This window comes from Indicator indicator, chromosome 23 (genome assembly GCF_027791375.1).
Source record: "Indicator indicator isolate 239-I01 chromosome 23, UM_Iind_1.1, whole genome shotgun sequence".
Taxonomy (NCBI): Eukaryota; Metazoa; Chordata; class Aves; order Piciformes; family Indicatoridae; genus Indicator; species Indicator indicator.
This window is the reverse complement of record NC_072032.1, coordinates 7141586-7166623: the sequence shown is the minus strand read 5'-3', so window position 1 is coordinate 7166623 and position 25038 is coordinate 7141586. Positions and strand designations below refer to the sequence as shown.

Sequence of the window (25038 nt, the reverse complement as noted above, 5' to 3'; positions counted from 1 at the left end):
CTCCAGGGATGGTGACTCCACCACCTCCCTGGGCAGCCTGTTCCAATCCCTGACCACTCTTGCAGCAAATAAGTTTTTTCTTACCTCCAACCCAAACCTCCCCTGCCACAATTTGAGGCCATTTCCTCTTGTCCTAGGGAGAAGCTCGTGCTTGGAGCTCATATGCAGTGGGGTGACTTGAAATTGCTGCTGATTGGAGGGGAATTGTGTCAAGTCCTGTGCTGGGGTCTTAAAGCAAAAGGCTGAATGGTTCCTACACCTTCCAGAGCTATTTGTAAACTTGTCTTTTTCATTTCAAAAATAGCACTTATTGCCCCCCCCCCCCCTTTTTTTTTTCCCCCTGTTCTTCATAGGGTATGAAAAAAGTCACTGGGGTGGTGGATAAGAAAGGAGTTGGATAATTGAGCTTAATTGTCAACCAGAGTAACTCAGGCTCTAGTAAATGACAGAAAAAGCAGGAATGAATTTAAAATAGAACTCTGCCTCCTTCTCTACGCAAATAAGAGGAGCACAGCTGGAGCTTCTTTTATGGTCTGATGATTTTGAGGACTAATCAGTTTTACAGTGTCTCTTCCAGCTTCTGTCCCTGCTGCTCGTGTTGTGTATTTTGGGTTTGTGGGGGATTTTTTTTTTTTTGGTTTTGTTTTTGCTTTATTTTCAGTGGTTGGTGTGTTGGAGAGATTCTTGCAAGGTTGAGATCTCTGCTGGAGAGCTGATGGAAGCCAGGACTCCTTGCCTCCAGTGCTGAACCTCTGCTCTCCAAATTGAGCTGAGCCAGGGCTTTGGAGCTAGCGTGTCCTCCTGTGGTGGTTTGAAGTGTTCTCTCCTGCTGCTGGCGCTGCTGGCAGGGTCTGCTGAGGGGTGTGCATATGTGTGGTGGTGGTGCAAAGAGCTGCTGGTGGTGAGGGCTGGCCTGTGCCAGTGGTTTTGGGCACCAGAGATGAGCTGGGTGGCTGCATTGCAGTGCTCAGAACCGCAGGGCAGGATGGGCAGACAGCCTGGAGGGGCAACCTGGAGAACTGTGGCCGCAGGACCAGGTGGAGTCTTGAGGGCATCTGCCTTGCATAACACAGCAGATGAAGCTGAAGTGGTTGCTGCAGGAGGTGTCTGGTCACATTAGCCACGCCAGGCTGAGAGCCGTGGCTCTTGGCAGCGGCTGCACATCTGCGTCTCTTGGGCAAACTGGTGCCTCTGGTTTCCTCATGCTGGGAGGGGACACGTGCCTCTGCTCCCCTGCCTCCATCCAGCCAGGGGTCAGCAGAGCCTCCCTGTCCTGCTGCCCTTTGTCCCCTGGTGCGTGAGGGTGCTAAGGAAGAACCTGCAGTGATATCCCAACCTCCATGGGGGACGGGGCCCTAAGGAAGAGAGGTCACAGGGAAGTAGTTCATTAGGATTGAGTCTCTGCAGCTCTTGGGTGGCACACTCCTCAGGTGGGCCCAAAGGGGGGTTGTCCTGACCTTCTTGGCTGAGGTTTTGGGATCATATATCTGCCAGAAGGACACCAGTTGAAGTGGAGCCAGAGCTGGGTTGTGAGGAGGTGAGGTCATCCTCTTTGCTGCTTCTTTCTCTTGAGATGTTCCTCACCTTCAGTGAGATGTTTGGGAAACATTAAGTATTTCAGCTGTGCTCTTGCATCAGGTCTGTTTGCAGTGGGTTTGATGCTGGGGGGACAGAGCTGATACCAGAGGAGGTGAACCCAGATGTTTGCAAGGAGGAAAGCAGCAGGGCTTGAATGGTGTGGTTTCTGCTAACCCAGCTCAGCAGGTACTGAGCCCCAGGGGGCTGTGGGGTGAGCAGCAGGGAGTTTGGGATACAGGGAAGACACAGTGGCTGCCTCAGGAGGAGATCCTCACCCTGGGAGCTGTGGTTTCTCTGCCATGCCCAGAGCCTTTGCAAGCCAGGGCAGGAGTTTCCACCAGAGCCCCCAGGGCAGAGGGGCAACCCTGGAGCCCAGTTCCTCCACATTCTGGGTAATCCTCAAGCTGCCAGATAAGCAGGAGCTCCACTGCCAGGTGATAACATTGTTTGTCAAGAGCAGGGTAGCCCTTGCTTTGCAAAGGGGGAGCTTAGTTACCTGACACAGGGCAAAGGCTCAAGGCTGCTGCTTCCCAGTGGAGGAACCTGGTTTTGGAGAGCCCTACCCTTTGAGGTGCCCCAGAGGCAGCTGGAATCTGAAGCATCCCTGTCCTCAGATTTCTTGCTGGATTGTGCAGTGCCCTGACCTCAGGTGTCTGCCAGACCCCTGAGCTGGGTGTCCTGCATGGGAGTGTTGGGATGTGCCTCTCCTCATGCACTGCACCATGTGTGGAGGAGACCAGTGTGGGGCTTGGAGATGGAAAACCCAAGGGAGAGGCTGTGTCCTTATCTCTGCCTCCCTCTTTCCCCAGCTCTGCTCCTGGGAGCTGAGCTCAGGTCTTGTCCTCAGGCAATGGAGGGTCTGCCCAGTGAGCCTTTGACTGGTGGCATCTCTCTGAAATTCAATGAGAGTGCTCCAGGGGCTGTGATCTCCATATCAGAGAGATCCTACCAGATTAGGATTAGAGACCTTCAGTGTATTCTGTAGTGGGCAGGATTACATCTGAAAGCTGAGACCCCTTGGCAGGGGGACAACCAGGGATGCTGCTGCTTAGCAATTCCCATTGTTGCTTTTGGGTTTCTGCATCTTACCAGCACCGAACTGCCTACTTTGGTGGAGTTTGTTGGGAAGCAATAGAAAAAACAACTCGTGTTTCCAAGTGTGAGGGATGTGCTTTGTCCAGCATTATTAGTGGACTGAAATATTTTGGGTTTAATTGAATCATGGATAACATCTTTAAAGTCAGGGTGCCTCTGCCAAAACCTGCCTTGCCATGGAGGAGCCCTGGCTTTTGCATCTGAAGGTAGCTCCATCCTTGCAGGCACTCAGCATGGGCACAGTGAGCAAGGCACCAGCCCGTAGCAGAGCTCCTAACCTCCACCTTGCCCTCCCAGAGCTGAGCCCAGGGGATTTTCTTGGTCCCAGCAGCAAGGGCAAGCTGAAGACAACTTTGCTGGGTCCCAGTGGCAAGGATCATCTGAAGGCAGCTCTGCTGGGCTGCAGCTCTACTGGGCCCCAGCCCAACCCTGCAGCCCTGCTGATAAACTCTGGAGGTGACAGCCTGGGTCTCTTGCAGTGCCACACCATGCTCTTGAGGGCCTGCAGGGACTTTCTACCCTATAAAATCTTTATCCTTCAAAGTCTTTTTTTCCACTTTTGGAAGGTCCAGACAGTGCAGAGAAGAGCAGTGCTGTCTGTCAGGAGCTGGCACACAGCAAAACTGAAGTTGGGTGGCTGGAGGAGGGTGGAGGGAGGAAAGAGGAGGGTGGAGGGCTATGTCATTCCCACAGATGGGACAAACACATTCATGGGCAAGCTGCTGCAGCCTCCCCCCCTCATATTTATTTATTACTGGAGTAGCAACATATGCCCAGACCTGTTCCTCAACGTGCATCTCTGTAAGACAAAAATAGCTTTGCCTTCCAGACCCCCCAGCTTTGGCACACTCCCATGTCAAAATTAGAGGAAAATAAATTTTATAGTCAATTTTGCAGAGCAGCATAACTTTTTTACTTCCCCCCCCTCTCCCTGTGCATTCAAAAATTCTTCCTGCAGGTAAAATTCTGTCATGACCATCAGTTGATGCAGCAGTATCCTGAGTTGTAGCCACAACTGGGTGGATGTGATGGGGTGGCAACTAGATGATCTTTAAGGTTCCTTCCAACCTAAACCATTCTGTGATGGTTCTGGAAGTGTGTTCTGCCTGCAGGTATGAAAACCTCTGGTACAGGCAAGTGCTGTTCATTAATCTTCAGTACAAGAAGTAATAAGTTGTGTAAATTGAACATCATTAGTTTTTTAGGCACAGTTAACTCCTCATGAGTGTCAAATACAGGCATGGGGATCTGGAGAACAGGTCTGGTGAGGAGCAGCTGAGGGAGCTGGGGTTTAGTCTGCAGGAAAGGAGGCTGAGGGGGGAGACCTCATTGCTCTCTGCAATTCCCTGAAAGGAGATTGGAGTGAGGTAGGGGTTGGGGGTTGGTCTTCTTAGGAGCAAGTGATAGGAAAAGAGGAAATGGCCTGAAATTGTGCTGGGGAGGTTTAGGTTGGATGTTAGGGAAAATTTCTTTCCTGAGTGGTCAGGCACTGGAACAGGCTGCACAGGGACACAGAGTCACCATCCCTGGAGGTGTTCAAGAAATGTGTGGACATGGCACTTTGGGACATGGTTTGATGGGACGTGGTGGTGTTAGTTGATGGTTGGATTTGATGACCTTGGAGGCCTTTCCCAACCTGAATGATTACAAACAGGAAGGGTGCAGAAACATCAGGTGTTCTGGGGGCTTTTTTTCCACCTTTGAGGTTTTGTGTGTGTGTTGGTGACCAGTATGTTGCAGAGCACACATTTTTACTTTGGTGATGCAGTGCTGGGGATCTGTTACAAATAATGACATTTGGTGCTGCTCCCTTCCAGACTAAAGCAAAAAGAGAGACCTGGAGTGTTTTGCTGGTATCACATTCTGTGAGGGGCTGAGGGATGTGCTGGTCTTTGTTGTTGCTTTCTGCATCAGTGAAACAGGGAGCTTCAAAGGGTGTTTTAAGATAATTTTTTTTTCTCTTTTATTTGTTTCTCCCTGTAGGAAGCTGAGGAATCATTGCTTTTTCCTGACAGGTAGCTAATGAAAGCAGTCTGCAAGAGAATCCAGAGATAGCAGCATGTTTTTAGGTTCCATTTACTCACAAGGTTCTATTCCTTGTAACCAAACAATAAGGTTTGGGGTTTGCTTTTTCATTTGGGGGTTGTTTTTTTTTGGGGGGGGGTTTTGTTTGTTTTCCAAGAGCCAAATGTACTCACCAAGAAACTTCAGGCATTTTGTGAAGGTTGCATCAACAATTAGTTTGTAGTGGTCTGGTTAGAGTCAGGTGCAAGCCATGGTAACCTGCTACAGATGGCTTTGAGCCATTCTTTGGAGTCATCTCTTGACCCATTGGACCCCAGCAATCAATTAACTAATTATATATATGATGTCATTTGTTGTCCTCTCTAACTGCTTATTTGTTTCAAGAACTGCAAATTTTATTTCTTCCAGGAGAATTCTAAAACTCAGGTCTGAGACTTGCATGGCTTAGTGCCAAGCTGGGATTCTGATTTAAAATTGGATTCTGTGAGTGTGAAAGGAGGCTTTTCAAAATAGGTAACAGGAAACAAGGACTCCAGAGGTATTTTTAAGTGGCTGCATGAGATATTTCTTGCTCTTTAAAGCAGGATTTGCAGCTAATAGAGAAACAAACCCCATTAGTGGCAGGTTATTGGGTGCTGCCTGAACTGATGGCTTGTGAGCAGTAGCTGTCTCTTTAAAATTCATCTGCTGCTTCTAGGATTTATCCAGGTGGCAAAACTGAAAACCAGAGGCTTTAGAAAACAATATTTTTTTTGTCAGTTCAGGACTGGAAGATAAAAGGGAGGAGAGTGTTGATCACCTTGATTCTGCCACTGTATTCTGCTCTGGTAAGACCTCACCTGCAGTACTGCATCTGGCTCTGGAGCTCTCAACACAGGAAGGACCTGGACTTGATGGAGCAGGTCCAGAGGAGGGACATGAAGATTACTGGGGGTCTGGAGCAACTCAACTATAAAGACAGGCTGAGGGAGCTGGGGATGTTCAGCCTGGAGAAGAGAAGGCTCCAGGGAGACCTTAGAGCATCCCTCCAGTACCTGAAGGGGGCTACAAGAAGGCTGCAGAGGGACCTTTTGCAAAGGCCTGCAGTGATGGGATAAAGGGCACTGGTTTGAAATGAGAGAAGAGCAGATCCAGATTGGATTTCAGGAACAAGTTCTGCACCATGAGGGTGGTGGAACACTGCAACAGGATGCCCAGGGGGGTAGTTGAGGCCCACTCTCTGGAGATGTTCAAGGTCAGGCTTGACAAGGCTCTGAGCAACCTGATCTAGTGGAGGATGTCCCTGCTGGCTGCAGGGGGGTTGGACTGGATGACCTTTGGAGGTGCCTGCTTTGAAAAGTACTGATTGTGATAGAGCTGTGACAGGGTTAGTGTTGCCTCCCAGCAGGTCCCTGTGTTCTTGGTTGTGTGGCACTATGAAACCTACACTGAGCCAGTGCTGGGATTGTCTGGATCCCAGAGCCTGGTTCCATTTTCTCTTTAGGCAGCAGTTGAAGAGGTGCTGTTGAGAGAGACCATCTCTGAGGTCTTGGCAGCCAGGACATCCCCTGTGATCCAGGGGAGGACCAAGCCATGTGCAGGTGTCTGGGCCAGCAGCACTGTGGATGGGCTGTGCCAGGATTAGCCCCAGCCTGACTTTCCTCTGCCTTCTCTTTCCCAGCTGAAGATCTTTGGTGAATTCAGGTCAGCTGTGAAAATTGTTTTGAATTGACAAACCCCTGCATTTTGAAGTGATCTCCTTGCCTGCCTTTACCCTGGGTTGCCAGTAATGGCTGTGCAAGCTGCTCCCACTCCCTCTTGCCAGTGTGCTTGAATCCTGACTTGGAAACCAGCATCAGAGACCCAAGTTTGTTTGCTTTGTACAGTTGCAGCTCTTGGTCTCTGCTAATTGAAATGGGGGTGGGGGTGATGGACCAGCTGTCCAGCCATGAATGGCTCCTCAGTGCACCTCACACACAACACCCATTTCAGCAGCTCCCAGAGAATGACATCCTACTTATTGGCAACCAAGACTGGGTCTTTGAATTATTTTTTTTCTCCTCTTCCTTCCCCTGCCACAGCAGTTCTGTGCTTTCTGCACTTGTGTCACACTGCAATATTTGCCCCCTTTTGTTTTTTTTATTTATCCTTTGAAATCTGCTTGGCTCTCTTGTCCATAGAATCATAGAACTGTTTGGCTTGAAAAAGATGCTTTAAGATCAAAGACCTTTAAGATCAGGGCTGAACCTTTCTCTAGCTCTACCAAGCCTGGTGCTAAATCTTCCCTGGGTTGAGTTTTCTGGTGGCTTTGGCCTGGTTCTTCACTCAGCACTTCTGATGTCTCCCAAGAGTGATGATTCCCACACACAGCAGCCCTCTTTGTATCTCTCTGATCTTCCTTTTCCTCCCATTACATTTAAATTTATGTCCCTTGGATTACTTTCACTCTCTAAGCCCTTGCTTCTCCTTAGTTTGATGTTCAGCTGGTTTTTGCTTGGTGAGCACAGGTTTTCTTTGGGTAATTTGTGTTGGCTTGGGTTTGGTTTTATTTATTTTTTTTCAGTAGAATACTGAGAATAACAAAGATGAGCAAGTAAATATAAGTCAGCAGCAGGAGGAGATTGCTTTCAGCTTAGCAGACACAGAGTGTGTCAGCCATGGTGGGGAGAGAACATTTTGCCTAAAGGCAAATGAACTGCCAACAGCAGGATTTCTTACACCTTCTTGAGAGCATCTGGCATGCCTCTCTCCCAGATGTATCTGGGTATGGCCCTATTGATCCTTTCTGCTCTTTTTTTTTTTCTATAAACCGTCTTCTTCCCATTTTAATAGGATATATAAAATTGTTATTGCAGTCAGAGTGCAGGGGGGAAAAAAAAGCCATAACAATAATCAACAAAAAGCCACCCTCAACAAATCAACATTTCCTTTGCTGAGATCAGGGCTTTTTGTTCTTTTTTTGGAGGTGCCAAATCTGTTCATCCTCTCTGGAACTAGCTAACAGCATCAGAAACACTGTGTAACACTTCTAGTGGGAAGCCAGGGAAGACCTAAATCTGTAGTCTTTCAATTGAAAAGGCTGTTAAATAGTAGAACTGCAAAGAGCAGCTTTTGAGAGGAGCCTGGCTTGGAGCTCCTGCCATTTGTAAGCAGTTCTAGATGATGATGGTGAGTTGAAGGCAGGGCAGTAAAAGCAGGGCAGGTACCCAGCTGCTGTCCACAGAGCATCTTGGTGAAGTCCTTCTTGATAGAATTCCATCTTGAATTGGGGGGGGGGGGGAATTGTTAAAAAAGAGAGAAAAGGAGCTGGGGGGAGGTTACTGTAGGAAAGTGGTGCTAATGAGAGATGGTTTTAATCCCAGCTGTTGAAGAGGGGGATTTGTAAGGCACCTCTTCAAGCTTTTGCTGCCTGTAAAGTCAATTAGATTCACTTAATGGCTATGAAAATGCACATCTGGTGTGATGTTGGAACCTGCAAATGTTGAGAGGATAACATCAAGCTGTGCCTCTGGGGCAGTGATTTTTTTTTTTTTTTTTTTGCTTTGGGATAAGCCATCATCAGGTTTTACAGGGCTCTACTCTGAGCCATCAGTAGTCTGAAAAGCATCAAAGCATCTGCAAGGATTCCTTGAGAAGTGGGAACAATTTTTTTTTTTAATAGAGAATTCAAGCAGCTAAAGAGGATTTCAGTGGAATTCTGAAAAACAAACAAAAGACCAACCCTCCAAACAACCAAACCCCAGCCACATAAATGAAAAGAACAAAGAAACCAACCAAAAACCCACAACAAAACCCCAAAAACAAATTAAAAAACCCCAACCAAACATAAAAATCCAAACAAACCACCAAAAAATATCACAAACCCAAGAAAAAACAAAGCCCCCTCAAGCCAACCAACCAAAAAAAAAAAATCCCCAAGCCAATCAAAGAAGACCCCTAAGCCTCAACCCAATCCCCAAACCAAAAAAACCCAAACCCCACCCAAACAAAAAGAAGCCAAAGCTAAACAAAAAGAAGCCAAAGCTAAACAAAAAGAAAACCCAAAGCAAACCCCCAAAGCCAAACAAGAGACTGGGGCTGGGCTCTGCTGAGTGGTGCCCAGTGACAGGACACGGAGCAGTGGGCACAAACTGGAACCCAGGAGGTTCCACCTAAACACGAGGAGAAAATTCTGTGAGGGTGCTGGAGCCCTGGAGCAAGCTGCCCAGAGAGGTTGTGGAGTCTCCTTCTCCAGAGAGATTCCAAACCCACCTGGACGTTGTGATCCTGGGCAAGCTGCTGTGGGTGCCCTGCTTTAGCAGGGGGGTAGGACTGGATGGTGTCCAGAGGTCCCTTCCAACCTCTCAGTGATCCTGTGGTCTTCATTCTGCCCTGTCTCAGCGTGGGGGGTGGGGGGTTCAGTGTGTTGTGTTGCCTTCATGGTTGGCAAAACCCAGCAGCTCCCCACAGTACTGCAGCTCTGCTCAGGCTGCTGGGGGGTTGCATCTGTCCTGGTGCTGATTCCTGTAGGTGCCATTGATCCCCTTTCTGCAGACACTTGGTGAAGGAGCCTGCCACAGGCTGGTGGTGTCTGCTGTGAAGGTACCTGGGGTGCCACAGGTGATGGTACATGCTCTGAAGGTGTCTGCTTTCACCAGCTCTGAGCTGGCTGCCCTTCATTGCCTGCCTGCCTCCTTCACGGGGCGAGCTGTGGCCCAGAAGAAATCATTTTTGATTTATTAGCAAATCTCTTTCAAATCCCTTCAGGGATGTCTCTCTCTCTTGAGGCTCTCCTCTGGAGGCTGGGGCTCAAAGGAGCCCCACTCATGTGGATGGGGGAGTGTGAGGTGGTGGTGGATGGTCACCACAGGAGAACTGGGAATCCCTGGATTAGGCTTCTGCAGGGACTGTCTGGGCTGATTGATCTGGCAGGGTAGTCTGAACACATGGCAAAGGAATTTTAGAGATGGAGAGATTTACAGATGTCATTTTCCTTTTCTCTTAATGCACCATCCACAAGAGGTCCATTGCCTGTGCCCAGCCCCACAGATGTTCATGTGTTTGAGTTTTCTTTGGCTGCCACATGAAATAAATGGGCTGCTTGCAGGCTGGGGTAGTGGAGTTCAGTGAAATTCCACTGATTGCAGAGGTAGGTGATGATTGGACTCACTGTGAAAGGCCTTTCCCAAAGGCCTGAAATGATTCTATGATTCTACACCCGAGGAGCATCTCTATAAACCCAAGGTTACTCCTGTTGCTCCCTCTGGCCTTGGGTGTCAGAAGTACCCAGCAGACCCCCTCCCCAAGGAAAAGGTCTTGGTTTGTTCCATCACCTTCCATACCAGGATGAACATCTGCATGGAGATGCTGTGCCACCTCCATGGCAGCAGGGCAGAGTGGTGCCCTGCCTGACCCAAGCCTGATTATCCTTAATCAGCTTTATTGTTATTTCAGTTCCCCTGTTACTTAGCCATCTATTCCTTGCCCAGAGGTTCGGGGAGCAGGTTTGACTCAGTGGTTGAAGAGCTTTTACTGAGAGGTCAGACAGGATTGGTCCTGGTGAGAGGCACCCGAGGAAGCACCCTTGGTGAGCAGTTGGGGAGGACAGAGTACTGAGGCCACCCTCACTCCTCACCTCCTGAGCTCTTCCCATTCCATTGCAATGGACTCTAGGGGCTCATCTTGGTGTGGCAGATGGTGACTGTTCCCATGCTGTGATGTTGAGAGTGTGGTTGGTCTCAGCTGGTTACACCTGGTGTCCTTGTTGGCTAGCTGAGCTCTGATGTGTGTGCAGCACCATTTCAAGCTGCTGTGTTAGAAAGAGAAAGAAATATCTGTGGCTTGGAACAGCTTCAAGGAGACCAAACCATGTACCATCTGATTTCACCTGTAGTTTGGACCAAATCTGTGCCCTGAACCAATTTTTCCTCATAAGAGAGATATTCTTAAAGCTCTTTTTTCCAATCTTAATGATTCTATGGTTCTATGTTCCAGTCTCAGCATCTTTGTAGCCCTTTTCTGTACCCTCTCCAGGAATCACTCTCCTCCTTGAACTGGGGAGCACAGAACAGGACACAAGACTCCAGCTATGGCCTCACCATGACAGAGCAGAGGGGGAGGAGAACCTCCCTTGACCTGCTGGTCACACTCTTCTTAATGCACCCCAGGATGCCATTGGTCTTTCACGGCACATTGCTGCCTCATGATCATCCTGTTGTCCACCAGCACTCCCAGGTCCTTCTTCCCAGAGCTGCTCTCCAGCAGATCAACCTCCAGCCTGGACTGATTCATTAGTTTCTCTCTTTGCTGCACTGTTTGGTGCAGTACCTGTGTAGATACAGACACTTCTGTGGAAAGAAAGGGGATTTGGGTGAAATTTAGCCCAGATAAGTAATGATGGATGGTGAAAATAAGATCAATTCTCTCTGGTTTCCCTGTGTTGATTTATGGCTGGGGCAGCTGCTAAAAGGAAGTCATTTGGTGGTGATTGCTTGGTGCCTTTTTACAGTAATGCATATGAAGGAAGAGTCAGCTAGCAAATCATTCTGAAACATCTAGTAATTGGAGATTATTTTGCCTTGTTTCCCCAGTATTTGGATGTGGAAAGTGCTGTCATGCAAATTCAGTACCTTTCTGAAAGCAGTGGAGCCATGTAGTGAAAGACTGATGTAGAAGATGGAGACTGAGCCTTAGCCATGTCCTTTAAGGAGCTGGCTTAAGACACCACCAGCAGCACATTTAATCTTCTAAACTAATTTGACTAACAAGGAGCTAATTGTCACATCAGTCTTGTCTGTTGGAGCAGCTGCTGGGAGGACACTGGCCAGCAGAGCTGCCAGAAGGGCTTGATTTCTTGGTGGTGGGTTGTTTTGTTTTTTTTTTTTTTTATCTTCAAGCTGCTTAAGAACCTGTCTGAATTCTGAAGTGCTGGTCTGGAATCATTGAACTGTTGAGGTTGGAAGAGACCTTTTGAGATCAAGTCCAACCACTCACCTTGAGCTCACAATCCTACCACTGCCACTTAACCACATCCCTCAGCACCACATCCACACCTTTTTTAAAGCATCTCCATGGATGGTGGATCCACCATCTCTCTGGGCAGCCTGTTCCAGTGCCTGAGAACCCTTTTCTGTGAAGAAATTTTTCCTAATATCCAACCTGAACCTTCCTTGGTATAACCTGAGGCTGCTTCTTGTCCTGTCTCTTGTTGCCTGTGAGAAGAGACCAGCCTCCACCTCATTCCAGCCTCCTTACAGGGAGTAGTGGAGGGCAGTGAGGTCTCCCTTCAGCCTCCTCTTCTGAACATTAAATATTTTTTTAACTTAAGGTCTGACTCTGCATTTGATCAGCTTAGTGTGGATTTGGGATGCACAGGGAACATCCTCTGTGAAAGGACTTTAAGTACTTCTTCCTGTGCTTGTCCATTGGAGCAGAATGGTCTATTCTGCTGAGCCAGCTCCATTGAGCTGGGACTCCTCATCCAGCTAGCCAGGCCAGGATCACATCTTCTAGGCTTTATCCACTCCTTTAAGCTGTTCAGTCCTTTGTTTATTGTTGACCATTGCTCAGGTGCAAAACCCCCAGGCAGTGCCTAGTTTCTCAGCTGTGCTTTCCCTTGGTGACCCAGCAGCTAGACCCCAGTGGGTGGGTTTGCCTCTCCTTTCTCTGTGGCATGCCCTTCTTTTCATCAGCAGGGAGCAGGCCAATGGACCAGGCTAAATATTCCCTGATAACCAGGGTGCCTCTAACCCCCCACAACTGCTTCTGCAGCTTTTCCTCGAGCAGTTGTTGCACCTTGGCTTTATTACAGCCTCTGCTTTTCAAAGTGCATCACAGCCAACAGAAAAAGCCAGAGAGAAGATTTTTTTTTTTTTTTTTTTTTTTTAAGCCCTGCTGTTGCAGTTCTTAATATAGCACCCTCTGAACTGTGCAGGAAGGGCTCTGTGCCCTGCTGGTGGCACATTTCTAGCTGTCTCATCAAAAGCCTGTTCCCGAGATGTGCCGAGCGCTTCCCGGGGCTCTGATGAGCTCCCTGGGTGCTGTCACGCCTGGTGACACTCTGGGTCCTGTGGGACTGAAGCCTGCTTGGAAAAAAATCTGCCTCTGAAGTGCTGATGTGAGGGTGTGATTGCTAACAGCTTGTGTCAAACCACACATCCAGGCTGTGTCCTCCTGAAGCTCTGGAGGAGCAAGGGGCATGGGGAGGAGCTGGCCCCTAGGTGTTTCAGAGCAGGAGTGATCTTGAAAGCAAAGGTTTTAAGCTCAGAACTGCCTGCAGGGTTACACCCCCAGCAGCAACAGCAGGAGATGCTGTTTAGGACCAGATCTGGCCACGTTCTGAAGTCCATTTGCTGCAGAACGTTTTTCTTCTCTCCAGTCAAGATAGGAAGTAAACCACAGCTGGCTGTCAACATCTTGGGGTTATCCAGGGGCTTTGACAGCCCTTAAGAACCTGTGAGGAAGTGGCTGGGGGATTATCCAGGGGCTTTGAGAGCTCCTAAGAACCTGTGAGGAAGTGGCTGGGTGCTTTTGAGGATGGACCAGCTCCATCAGCAGGTGTGGAGCAGACTCTGCTGGAAATGAGTTCTTGTGCTGTTACTGTGAGTTGCAAGCCCACCACCCTTCCCACCCCCAGGTGAAGGTAAAGCTGGGCTGCAGCAAAGCCTCCTGGTGGGACCATCACCTGCCCAGGTTTATCAGCAGTGGGGTTTATCAGGTTGTAGAGAGCACCTCTGAATTCCTGTCTCTTGAGTCAGTTTGAGACCTACTGCTCTTGGGGGTGATGGTGACAATGTTTCTGGTGGTAAATGTGGATGGAACAGCGCTGTGGCTGTGTTGCAGGTCAGATGCTGGATGTTAGCCCACAGTGACATCCAGAGCTGACTGCAGCTCTGCAGGCTTTGCCTGACCTTAGAGATGACTGCAGGTAGCTTCAGCCCTTGGTAACAACCAAGGTGGAAGGTGGCAATGTTGGAAAAGGAGGCAGATGGAGAAATGGCTGAGCTGGTTGCTTGGGACCAAGTCATCCATCTCTTTTCGTGCTCTGGGGGTGATCTCATTGCCTGCTGCCCATGAATCAAGAGGTGTCACCCACCCTTGGCATATAGATCTGCTGCCCTGTGCTCTTCCAGCAGGGAATTATTTATCACAGGGCAGTGAATCTTGTGCCTAGTAGCTTCTGTGGAGTTATTTATGGGAAGGAAGAGGTCCCACAGCATTTCTAATTTCATGTGTGAATAATTCTTGTGTGTCCCTGACCTTTCTTGTTTCCCCCATGCCTGGGCTTTGTCTGGTGTAGAGGCACTGTCAGGGATGTCAAGTCAGGGTCCCTCACATCTAAACAACGGCCAAAAACTCCTCTGCAGTGCCATTATTTTGTGGGAATGTCTTTTAACTGAGGTCAGGTGCAGAGTTATCAGCACAAGCTGTGGGAGCTGCTGCACAGCCCTGTTTGAAGCCAAGGGGAGCTAGAAAGGTGGAAAGGAGAGACTCCCAGAATCATGTGTCATGGGTGTCAGGAGGAGGGGGCCAGGCTCTTTTGGGTGGTTCACAGTGATAGGACAAGGAACAATGGGTTCAAACTAGAACATAGAAGATTTCACCTCAACATAAGGAGAAACTTCTTTACAGTGAGGGTGACAGAGCCCTGGAACAGGCTGCCCAGGGGGGTTGTGGAGTCTCCTTCTCTGGAGACTTTCCAACCCCACCTGGATGCATTCCTGTGCAGACTACCTTAAGTGATGCTGCTCTGGCAGGGGGGTTGGACCTGATGATTTCTTGAGGTCCCTTCTAGCCTCTGATATATTGTGATACTGTGATCATTAAGGTTGAGAAAGACCTCTATGATCATCAAGTCCATCAGACACCACCACCATGGCCATTAAACCATGGCCCCAGTGCCATGGCCACAGGTTTCTGGAACCCCTCCAGGGATGGTGATTCCACCACCTCCCTGAGCAACCTGTTCCAATGCCTGACCACTCTTGCAGCAAAGAAATGTTTCCTAACATACAAACTAAAGCTCCCCTGGTGCAACTTGAGGTCATTTCTTCTTGTCCTGTTGCTAGTTACTAGAGAGAAGAGACCAACCCCCACCTGGCTCCCACCTGCTTTCAGGGAGTTGTAGAAAGGTTTTCTCCAGGCTGAACAACCCCAGTTCCTTCACCTGCTCCTCACCAGTTCTGTTCTCCAGATTCTTTCCCAGCTTTGTTGCCCTCCTCTGGACCTGCTCCAGCACATCAATGTCCTTCTTGGAGTGAGGGGCCCAAAAGTGAACCCAGTCCTTGAGGTGTGACTTGAGCAATGCTGAATGCAGGGGGACAATCCCTTCCCTGGTCCTGCTGGTCACACTATTCCTGATCCAGGCCAGGATGCTGGTGGCCTTCTTGGTACTTTACCCAGTGTCTCCCCTCTCCTCCTGCCAGCACTGTCTGCACACATCACTTCAAGTGAGACAGGTTGTGCATGGCAGCAAGGGGACAGTCTCCAGCCCAGAGCTGGCTGTGCCATGGCTGTGTACTGTTGATGCCATTTCAGTCCCTGCCCTTAGCCCTGTCTGGGTCTGGAAAGGAGCAGAGGGACTCAGTGCTCCAGGCACCCTTCCCTCCTCCTCCTCCTCCTCCACCCTGGGTGAAGCATGGGGCAGCCCAGCCAAGTCACATTAATGTCAAGGGAGAAACGAGGCTCTTCTGGGGACAGCTGACAGAAATGGTGCCTCAGGAGGAGTTTAGGGCACATCAGCTGCCACTCAGCCACAGCCAGCTTGGGCACAGGGACACTAACCAAGGACAGGCAGCAGCTGTACCTGCTGCTGGCTGCGACTGCTCAGCCAGCCGGGATGGGGAGATGCTGCTTCTCCCTCAGGCTGTGGGCAGCCTCCCCCCTCCCAGAACTCACACCTGCATGTCACATCTCTGCAGCTTCCTCACCTTCACTGGGAGCCTGGCCAGAATGTTCTCTTAACATCAGCTTCCTTCTCTCCTGGTGGCCAGTCCTCAGATGCTTTCCTGGCTCAGCTGTAAGCATGGTGCAGAGGAGCCAGTGTTCACCTGGTAGGTTCCCAGCAGTGCTGGTGGTAGCTGCTGAGTGGCTCTCCTGGTCCCCTCATCTGGATAAGGCTCTGAGGACGTCACCTGGGACAGCTGTGGGTCAGGAGGGGAATTGTTCATGTTTGCATCACTGTGACATGCTGGAGCAGGACTGAGAATCACAGTCTCTGCTTGAAGGGACATTGCCTTGAGGAGTGGCATGTCTGGAAATTGTTCCACAAATAACTCTCAGGGAGTGGGTAAGAACTCAGCTGTGTGAGATAGCAGTGCCACCTGTGAAGAAAGAGGGAGAAGACCTTCTCTGCAGAAGGTTTCCATACTTGCCCTCTGCTGAGCTTCCACAGAAAGCTCCTTCCCCCAGGGATCAACCTCACCCAGGCAAAATTAGCACCAGCAGTTGGTTGTGGCCACAGGAGCTGCTCTGTCCTCTCTCAAGCCCTGTGGGAAGCAGGGATAGGTTTTGTCTGGCTCAGCCGTTCACCCCTTAGTGCATGAATCATAGACTCATAGAATTGTTTTGGTTGGAAAAGGTCTCTAAGGTCATCAACCCCAACCATCAACCTATGAGTGCTGGACCCAAGTGTGACTTCAGAATGTTCTGGGGAGGCAGAGCTCTGCTTGTTCCTGTGGAAGTACTGGAATTTACTAGAAAGCAATGGATTATAGGAGTACCTGGCAGACAGATCTGTGCTCTTTCTGAGCAGCTCTGGGTTTTGAGGTGGCGTTCCTCAGGTGCTGAAGGACTTGGGAAAGCTGTTAGAACCTGCTGTAGTCAGTCCCATAGGACTCGTGCGGTGGGGGAAGGCTGGGATCTTGTTTTCCCCCCCCTCTTTGCTAGCAGTACTCCATGCTCTTGCTTTTGGCTCCAGCCTTTCCACCCATCCACCCACCAGCCTTTTATTCACCAAAGGGGGGAGGAGAGAGTTTGCAGCAAAAATAAATGAATTTATTTTCACCCACCAGCCTCGTCGGCTGCGCGGGGGTGAGCTGTGCAGCTCATGATGATGGAGGAGAGCAGGAGAGGAGGGCTTGCAGGCACAGCCAGGGGCTCACACAGGGTGTCCTCCTTGGGCAGGGCTGGTGGGTGCTTTGGTTGGAGAATAAGCCATCAGGCATGGTGCTCCAGGGCAATCCTCAAGGCATGGGGCTGGCAGTGGTGTGTGAAGCCTGAGGGCAGGAGAGGAGTGGGTGGATTAGCTGAATGCTCTCTTTTGGGCCTCAAAAGCTGGGAATCATCCTTAAATTTAGAGCAGAAAGACACTGCCATCATGTGTGCTTTCAGGTCCTGGGTGCCCTCAGCTCAGGAGCCATGGCTGACCTTGCTCTGAAGCATGAACAATGCAAAATCACCTTCCTTGTTGTGCACATCACAGCCTTCTTATGCCTTTTACACAGGTGCATGTGTCCCAGGTGGTTGTTTTTCATAGTTTGAATTGGAGGAGACCTTGAAAGATCATCCAGTCCAACCCCTGTGCCACAGGCAGGAACATCTTTGAATAAATCAGGTTGCTCAAAGTGCTGTCTGTCCACCATGAATGCTGCCAGAGATGGAGCATCCACAGCTTCTCTGGAAAACCTGTTCCAGTCTCTCAGAGTCCTCTCATCCTACAGAAATATTCTTCCTTCATTGTGACATTTGCCTGTGAATTTCTGAAGTTAAAGCTCTGAGAGGTGTCTTTAGGAGGCTGAAGGATCAGGCCACCTTTGGAAGCCTGAGGTGTCTTTAGGAGGCTGAAGGATCTGGCCACCTTTGGAAGCTTGAGGTGTCTTTAGGAGGCTGAAGGATCAGGCCACCTTTGGAAGCCTGAGGTGTCTTTAGGAGGCTGAAGGATCTGGCCACCTTTGGAAGCTTGAGGTGTCTTTAAGAGGCTGAAGGATCAGGCCACCTTTGGAAGCCTGAGGTGTCTTTAGGAGGCTGAAGGATCAGGCCACCTTTGGAAGCCTGAGGTGTCTTTAGGAGGCTGAAGGATCAGGCCACCTTTGGAAGCCTGAGGTGTCTTTAGGAGGATGAAGGATCAGACCACCTTTGGAAGCTTGAGGTGTCTTTAGGAGGCTGAAGGATCTGGCCACCTTTGGAAGCCTGAGGTGTCTTTAGGAGGCTGAAGGATCTGGCCACCTTTGGAAGCCTGAGGTGTCTTTAGGAGGCTGAAGGATCAGGCCACCTTTGGAAGCATGAGGTGTCTTTAGGAGGCTGAAGGATCAGGCCACCTTTGGAAGCCTGAGGTGTCTTTAGGAGGCTGAAGGATCTGGCCACCTTTGGAAGCTTGAGGTGTCTTTAGGAGGCTGAAGGATCAGGCCACCTTTGGAAGCCTGAGGTGTCTTTAGGAGGCTGAAGGATCAGGCCACCTTTGGAAGCCTGAGGTGTCTTTAGGAGGCTGAAGGATCAGGCCACCTTTGGAAGCCTGAGGTGTCTTTAGGAGGCTGAAGGATCAGGCCACCTTTGGAAGCCTGAGGTGTCTTTAGGAGGCTGAAGGATCAGGCCACCTTTGGAAGCCTGAGGTGTCTTTAGGAGGCTGAAGGATCTGGCCACCTTTGGAAGCCTGAGGTGTCTTTAGGAGGCTGAAGGATCAGGCCACCTTTGGAAGCTTGAGGTGTCTTCAGGAGGCTGAAGGATCAGGCCACCTTTGGAAGCCTGAGGTGTCTTTAGGAGGCTGAAGGATCAGGCCACCTTTGGAAGCCTGAGGTGTCTTTAGGAGGATGAAGGATCAGACCACCTTTGGAAGCCTGAGGTGTCTTTAGGAGGCTGAAGGATCAGGCCACCTTTGGAAGCCTGAGGTGTCTTCAGGAGGCTGAAGGATCAGGCCACCTTTGGAAGCTTGAGGTGTCTTTAGGAGGCTGAAGGATCAGGCCACCTTTGGAAGCCTGAGGTGTCTTTAGGAGGCTGAAGGATCTGGCCACCTTTGGAAGCCTGAGGTGTCTTTAGGAGGATGAAGGATCAGGCCACCTTTGGAAGCTTGAGGTGTCTTTAGGAGGCTGAAGGATCTGGCCACCTTTGGAAGCCTGAGGTGTCTTTAGGAGGCTGAAGGATCAGGCCACCTTTGGAAGCCTGAGGTGTCTTTAGGAGGCTGAAGGATCAGGCCACCTTTGGAAGCCTGAGGTGTCTTTAGGAGGATGAAGGATCAGGCCACCTTTGGAAGCCTGAGGTGTCTTTAGGAGGCTGAAGGATCTGGCCACCTTTGGAAGCTTGAGGTGTCTTCAGGAGGCTGAAGGATCTGGCCACCTTTGGAAGCCTGAGGTGTCTTCAGGAGGCTGAAGGATCTGGCCACCTTTGGAAGCCTGAGGTGTCTTTAGGAGGCTGAAGGATCTGGCCACCTTTGGAAGCCTGAGGTGTCTTTAGGAGGCTGAAGGATCAGGCCACCTTTGGAAGCCTGAGGTGTCTTTAGGAGGCTGAAGGATCAGGCCACCTTTGGAAGCCTGAGGTGTCTTTAGGAGGCTGAAGGATCAGGCCACCTTTGGAAGCCTGAGGTGTCTTTAGGAGGCTGAAGGATCTGGCCACCTTTGGAAGCTTGAGGTGTCTTCAGGAGGCTGAAGGATCTGGCCACCTTTGGAAGCCTGAGGTGTCTTTAGGAGGCTGAAGGATCTGGCCACCTTTGGAAGCCTGAGGTGTCTTTAGGAGGCTGAAGGATCTGGCCACCTTTGGAAGCCTGAGGTGTCTTTAGGAGGCTGAAGGATCAGGCCACCTTTGGAAGCCTGAGGTGTCTTTAGGAGGCTGAAGGATCAGGCCACCTTTGGAAGCCTGAGGTGTCTTTAGGAGGCTGAAGGATCTGGCCACCTTTGGAAGCCTGAGGTGTCTTTAGGAGGCTGAAGGATCAGGCCACCTTTGGAAGCCTGAGGTGTCTTTAGGAGGCTGAAGGATCAGGCCACCTTTGGAAGCCTGAGGTGTCTTTAGGAGGCTGAAGGATCAGGCCACCTTTGGAAGCCTGAGGTGTCTTTAGGAGGATGAAGGATCAGGCCACCTTTGGAAGCCTGAGGTGTCTTTAGGAGGCTGAAGGATCAGGCCACCTTTGGAAGCCTGAGGTGTCTTTAGGAGGCTGAAGGATCTGGCCACCTTTGGAAGCCTGAGGTGTCTTTAGGAGGCTGAAGGATCTGGCCACCTTTGGAAGCTTGAGGTGTCTTTAGGAGGCTGAAGGATCAGGCCACCTTTGGAAGCTTGAGGTGTCTTTAGGAGGCTGAAGGATCAGGCCACCTTTGGAAGCTTGAGGTGTCTTTAGGAGGCTGAAGGATCAGGCCACCTTTGGACGCCTGAGGTGTCTTTAGGAGGCTGAAGGATCAGGCCACCTTTGGATGCCTGAGGTGTCTTTAGGAGGCTGAAGGATCAGGCCACCTTTGGACGCCTGAGGTGTCTTTAGGAGGCTGAAGGATCAGGCCACCTTTGGAAGCCTGAGGTGTCTTTAGGAGGCTGAAGGATCAGGCCACCTTTGGACGCCTGAGGTGTCTTTAGGAGGCTGAAGGATCAGGCCACCTTTGGACGCCTGAGGTGTCTTTAGGAGGCTGAAGGATCAGGCCACCTTTGGAAGCTTGAGGTGTCTTTAGGAGGCTGAAGGATCAGGCCACCTTTGGACGCCTGAGGTGTCTTTAGGAGGCTGAAGGATCAGGCCACCTTTGGACGCCTGAGGTGTCTTTAGGAGGCTCTAGGGGTTAGTGGCAATCCTGAGAGCAGATGCAGACAGAAGGTGGGAGGCAGGGTGAAAGTGCTGGGCCTTGCTGGTGCTGGTGTGAGGGCTGAGTACCAGTGGCATTGTTTGAGCAGCTGTGTCCTGTCTGCTGCTAACCCTGGGTGCTGTGTGCACAGCAGACGCTGGCAGACGTGCCAGATACGATGTCTGCTCACACTGAACCCAAAATCATTGTAATTAAGCTTTAAAGTTGTAAGTGAAAGCTCATGAGGCGGCGGGGAGGGGTTCGCTGTCATGTTGCTTGCAACGTTGGCAAGTCCCTGCCGGAGGGATGAGTGGTGAAGCTCCTGGCCTGGTGGGTGGTCAGAAAGGGCTGTAGGTGTGAAGGGCCTTGTGGGCTCTCTTGTGGTGGTCATGCCCTGATTTGGGTCTTAAATAGGCAACAAATTCCAAAATGCTGGAAATTGTCCTCATTTTATAAACACGGGCAGTGCTGCTGAGGAGCTTTAGCAGCCTGTTGGGCTTGGTGTGCCCAGGGCAGAGGTGCTTGCTGAGAAGGGGAAATCAGGAACCTGGGGCTGAGAGGAATCACAAAATCATTTTGGTTGGAAAAGCTCTTTAGCATCATCCAGTCCAACTATTCTCTAACTCTACCAAGGCTGGTGCTAAACCACGGCCCTCAGCACCACATCTCTGCCTCTTGGAAACACCTCCAGGGATGGGGATTCAACCACCTCTCAGTGGGGGAGCCCTTGGTTGGTATCTGTGGCTTGAGGAAAATGAGGGAGGCTTGCTGGAGAAGGAGCTCCAGGAGGAGTTTCTGCATATAGGGCTGCATGAGAAGGATGTGGTGCCTGTGCCACCAGCTGCAATTCAGCAGTCACCAGTTGGTTCCTGCTTTGTGGCATTTTCTGGGGTTGCTTCAGGACTGGGTGGGTGCTGGGGAGATGTGAGTGTGTACCTCCACGGGACCATCCCACCTCTGGTCATCTCCAAGCATGGAGGAGACTCAGGCACCCCATTTTTGGACTACAGCACAGGAGCTGGGGGGTGTTGAGCAGAGCCCTGACGTGATGAGCTGCTTAAAGTCAGTGCAGAGAGCAGTGAGCTGAGCCCTGGGACTCACGTTCAGAGGGAGGGTGGCTGCTGGGGTTCTGCTCCTGCAGGTCTTCATCTGGGGTCACGTCTGAATAAGTGATGTTTTGAGATCCAGGTGAATGCAGTCACTGCCAACGCAGCAGCAGAGGAGAGGAATCTTAACTGCTCCTGAGAAGTGGGTCAGGATAGGTCCCAGTGTTTTAAAAATTAGCTGCTGACCTAGATAGTGCCAGGGGAGTGCCTTGCAGTGGGGACAGCAGTGAGCATCCCTGAGCTGTGTGTCACTGACGGTGGGGATGAGCCAGGGTTGAACCTGAGCTGGTTCCTTGCACTTTGTACCTGGTGGTGGAGTCTCCATCTCTGGAAACATTCAAAACCCACCTGGACATGTTCCTGTGTGACCTTCTGTAGGTGAACCTGCCTTGGCAGGGAGGTTGGACTTGATCTTCAGAGGTTTCTTCCAATCCTCACCATTCCATGATTCCTCTGCAGCTGAACTGTGCCATAGAGAAGCACAGAAAGCCTTGGTAATCTCTTTCTGATGACTTTGCCAAGTCACAAGGTGCTGCTGTACTACTACAGAGGTACATCAGTTGCTAATTGAATCAGCTTTCATGTTTGGCCAGTGTAAGCAGTGGGATGGGATGGTCTTGGTGCCTCGCTCCAGCAAGGTCATAGCTTCATAGAAAGGTTTGGGTTGGAAGGGATCTTGAAGATCATCCGTTTCCAACCCCTCTGCTATGGACAGGGACACCTCTCACCACACCAGGTTGCTCAAGACCTCATCCAGCCTGGGGGAGGGCTTGACCACCTCAGGGAGGGGGCATCCACAACCTCCCTGGGGAACCTGTTCCAGTGTCTCACCACCCTTAGAGTTTGTAGTGACTTTCCTGTGTGTCTTCCTCAGGAGAACAACATCCCCTTCACAGTGTCAGAGGAAAGGGAAGTTTGGTCCTTATTCAAGGAGGTTATGACACAGAGGTGGTTCCTGACCCCGTAGGTGTGTTCATAGGATCACAGGGTGCTAGGGGTTGGAAGGGACTCCCAAAGATCAGTGAGTCAAACCCCCCCCACCAGAGCAGGACCATAGAAACTAGCACAGGTCACACAGGAACACATCCAGATGGGTCTTTAAAGTCTCCAGAGAAGGAGATTCCACAACCCCCCTGGGGAGCCTGTTCCAGTGCTCTGTGACCCTCACAGTGAAGAAGTTCCTCCTCATGTTGAGGTGGAACCTCCTGTGCTGTAGTTTGTCAGTTGCCCCTTGTCCTGTCACAGAGTGCAACTGAGCAGAGCCTGTCCCCTCCCTCTTGTCCCCCACCCCTCAGATATTTATAAACATGTGTTAAATCCCCTCTCAGTCTTCTCCAGGCTAACCAGTCCAGGTGTCCATCAGTGGGTGCTTTGCCTGCCTTGTCCATCTGGGGTGGCTCCATGTGCTGCTTTCTCACTTGCAGGCTCCTGCTTCTGGGTGGCCGTCCTGGACGGCAACGTGGTGGGGATCGTGGCGGCGCGAGGCAACGAGGAGGACAACACCGTGGAGCTGCGCCGCATGTCCGTCGACTCCAACTACCGCGGCAAAGGCATCGCCAAGGCCCTGGGCCGCAAGGTGCTGGAGTTCGCCATGCTCAACAACTACTCCTCGGTGGTGCTGGGAACCACAGCCGTCAAGATGGCAGCCCACAAGCTCTACGAGTCCTTGGGCTTCAAGCACATGGGGGTGGTGGAACATTACGCCCTGCCGGGGATGACGCGCTCCTTGCTGGAGAGGATGTTTTTCCAGGTCCGCTACCACCGCTACCGCCTGCAGCTGCGGGAGGAATGAAAGCCACCCAACCAAACAGCACCACAAAAGTTGATTTCCTCTCCTTTTTCTACCCACCCCCCCCGCCCCGCTTTTTTTTTTTCTTTTTGTTTGGTTGGTTGTTTTGTTTTTTTTCCCCAACTCCTCCCTGTCCCCTTCAAAAATAATAGACTCCCCTTCTCTTTCTCACCACTGCTGATTTGCCAGTGTAGGGTTGAGTTGGTTTTGGGTTTATTTTTGGCTCCCTGACGTCCTTTCTTGGCTGGCTGGGCACAGCGCTCCTTCCTCGCATGCTGTAGGTGGTGGTGCTGGGAGTCCTGCCCGCGACCCGCGGTGACCTCTCCGTCCCAGGTACCTCCATAAAGCACAGAGACCTCACTGCAAAGTCGTAGTGCCACTGCTCTGGTGTACATAGCCCTCTCTTTCTCCAGGCGTGAGGTAACGTAGCGATGCATCCACCATAGCGCAGAAATCTTGAATACTTGAAACGCCGTCTGCAGTATTCCACACACCGGTGAAGTAGAAATTCACACTCGTCTCACCCTTACTTACTGGTCAGTAGTCTTCAAAGAAGAGGTGTGGTGGGGGACAAGCCTCCCCCTCCCCAGCCTGCTTGCTCCACTGCATGAAGAGGACAGCGCGCTGCACGCCTTCCGATACAGCACTCCACCACCACCCCAGCGTTGCACTTCCTGGGTTGTTCGTTCTTTTGGAGATGTGCCTCGTTCTGCCAAACCTCTGAGAGACCCTGGGTGCGTCCAAGTAACCACAACTCCATCCCCCCAGCCCCTCTCCACCTCCTTCCTGAAGCCAGCACAGACTCCAGACTCTGAGCCCCGTTGTACCATAGTGTGAAGTTGAGATCAATACCCAACCATCTCCTGCGCTGTTCCGTAGCCACGTGTTAAACCTGCAGCCCTGGGCCAGACTCCGCATGTGCGTTGGGACTTTCTCTTTGCTGCCTTTTTGGGGTTTGGGTTTGGTTTGGTTGGGGTTTTTTGGTTTGTTTTTTTTTTTTTTGGGGGGGGTGGTTGGGTTGGGTTTGGTTTGGTTTGGGTTTGTTTGGAGTTGTTTTTTTTTTTTCCCCTGTTTGTTTTGTTTGATATTTTAAGGGCTTTTTGTTGTCGTCGTCGTTGTCGCCGTTCCTGGGGGTTTTTTGTGTTTAGTTTTGGCTTTAGCTGAATGGTGTCATTGAGGCGTAATGGAGGCTGCAGTTCCTATGGCAACACATTCTGCACAAAATTCATGTGCACACCAAACCCAACCGCTTCAGAGAAGCAACCTGTGACAGATACTTAGCCTTTTTTTGGGTGGGGGGAGGGGGTAGGGAGCTCCGAGGGGTTTGGGGTAGGGGAGCATACTCACTATCTTAACCAGCTGCTTGTTTGATCAATGTAGATGGCCTCACTGCAGCCTGCCATCCAAGGTAATTAACTGCTTTAATGATGTCAGATTTGTGAATTGTACAATGCAAAAAGCAATGCAAAGCAGATTCGGCATGTGTCTGTACCCGGTATGTATGTACAGTGCCTGCCAACTAAAGAATAACCAAGACTACAAGCTTCTTCTAGCCTGAGATATCAACTTTTATAACTTATTTAAACAAAATAGCAACTCTGCATGAATTAAGTCTTGGGGGTGAAAAAAAAAGGAAAAAAAAAGAGAGAAGATTGGTAGGTATGAAATTTGTGAAGCGTGGTATCGGAGGTATAGAGAGAACCCTTTCTGGCTGCACTTAATTGGGGGTGGGTGGAGGGGTTCAGCTCTGTTAATACATTGAAAGGGAAAACTCCTTTAATTTAGTTCCTGGGGGGAG

General features: G+C 50.5%; 1 protein-coding gene across 1 annotated transcript in view; it reads left to right on the top strand.

Annotated features, from left to right (window-relative positions):
• Positions 1-23243, top strand: part of NAT8L (N-acetyltransferase 8 like) — a 28348-nt gene extending 5105 nt beyond the window's left edge. Inside the window, exon 3 of the mRNA XM_054391641.1 lies at positions 22876-23243. Coding sequence (XP_054247616.1) covers positions 22876-23243 — 368 coding nt within the window. The remainder of the gene's footprint in view (positions 1-22875) is intronic.
• The last annotated feature ends 1795 nt before the right edge of the window (positions 23244-25038 follow it).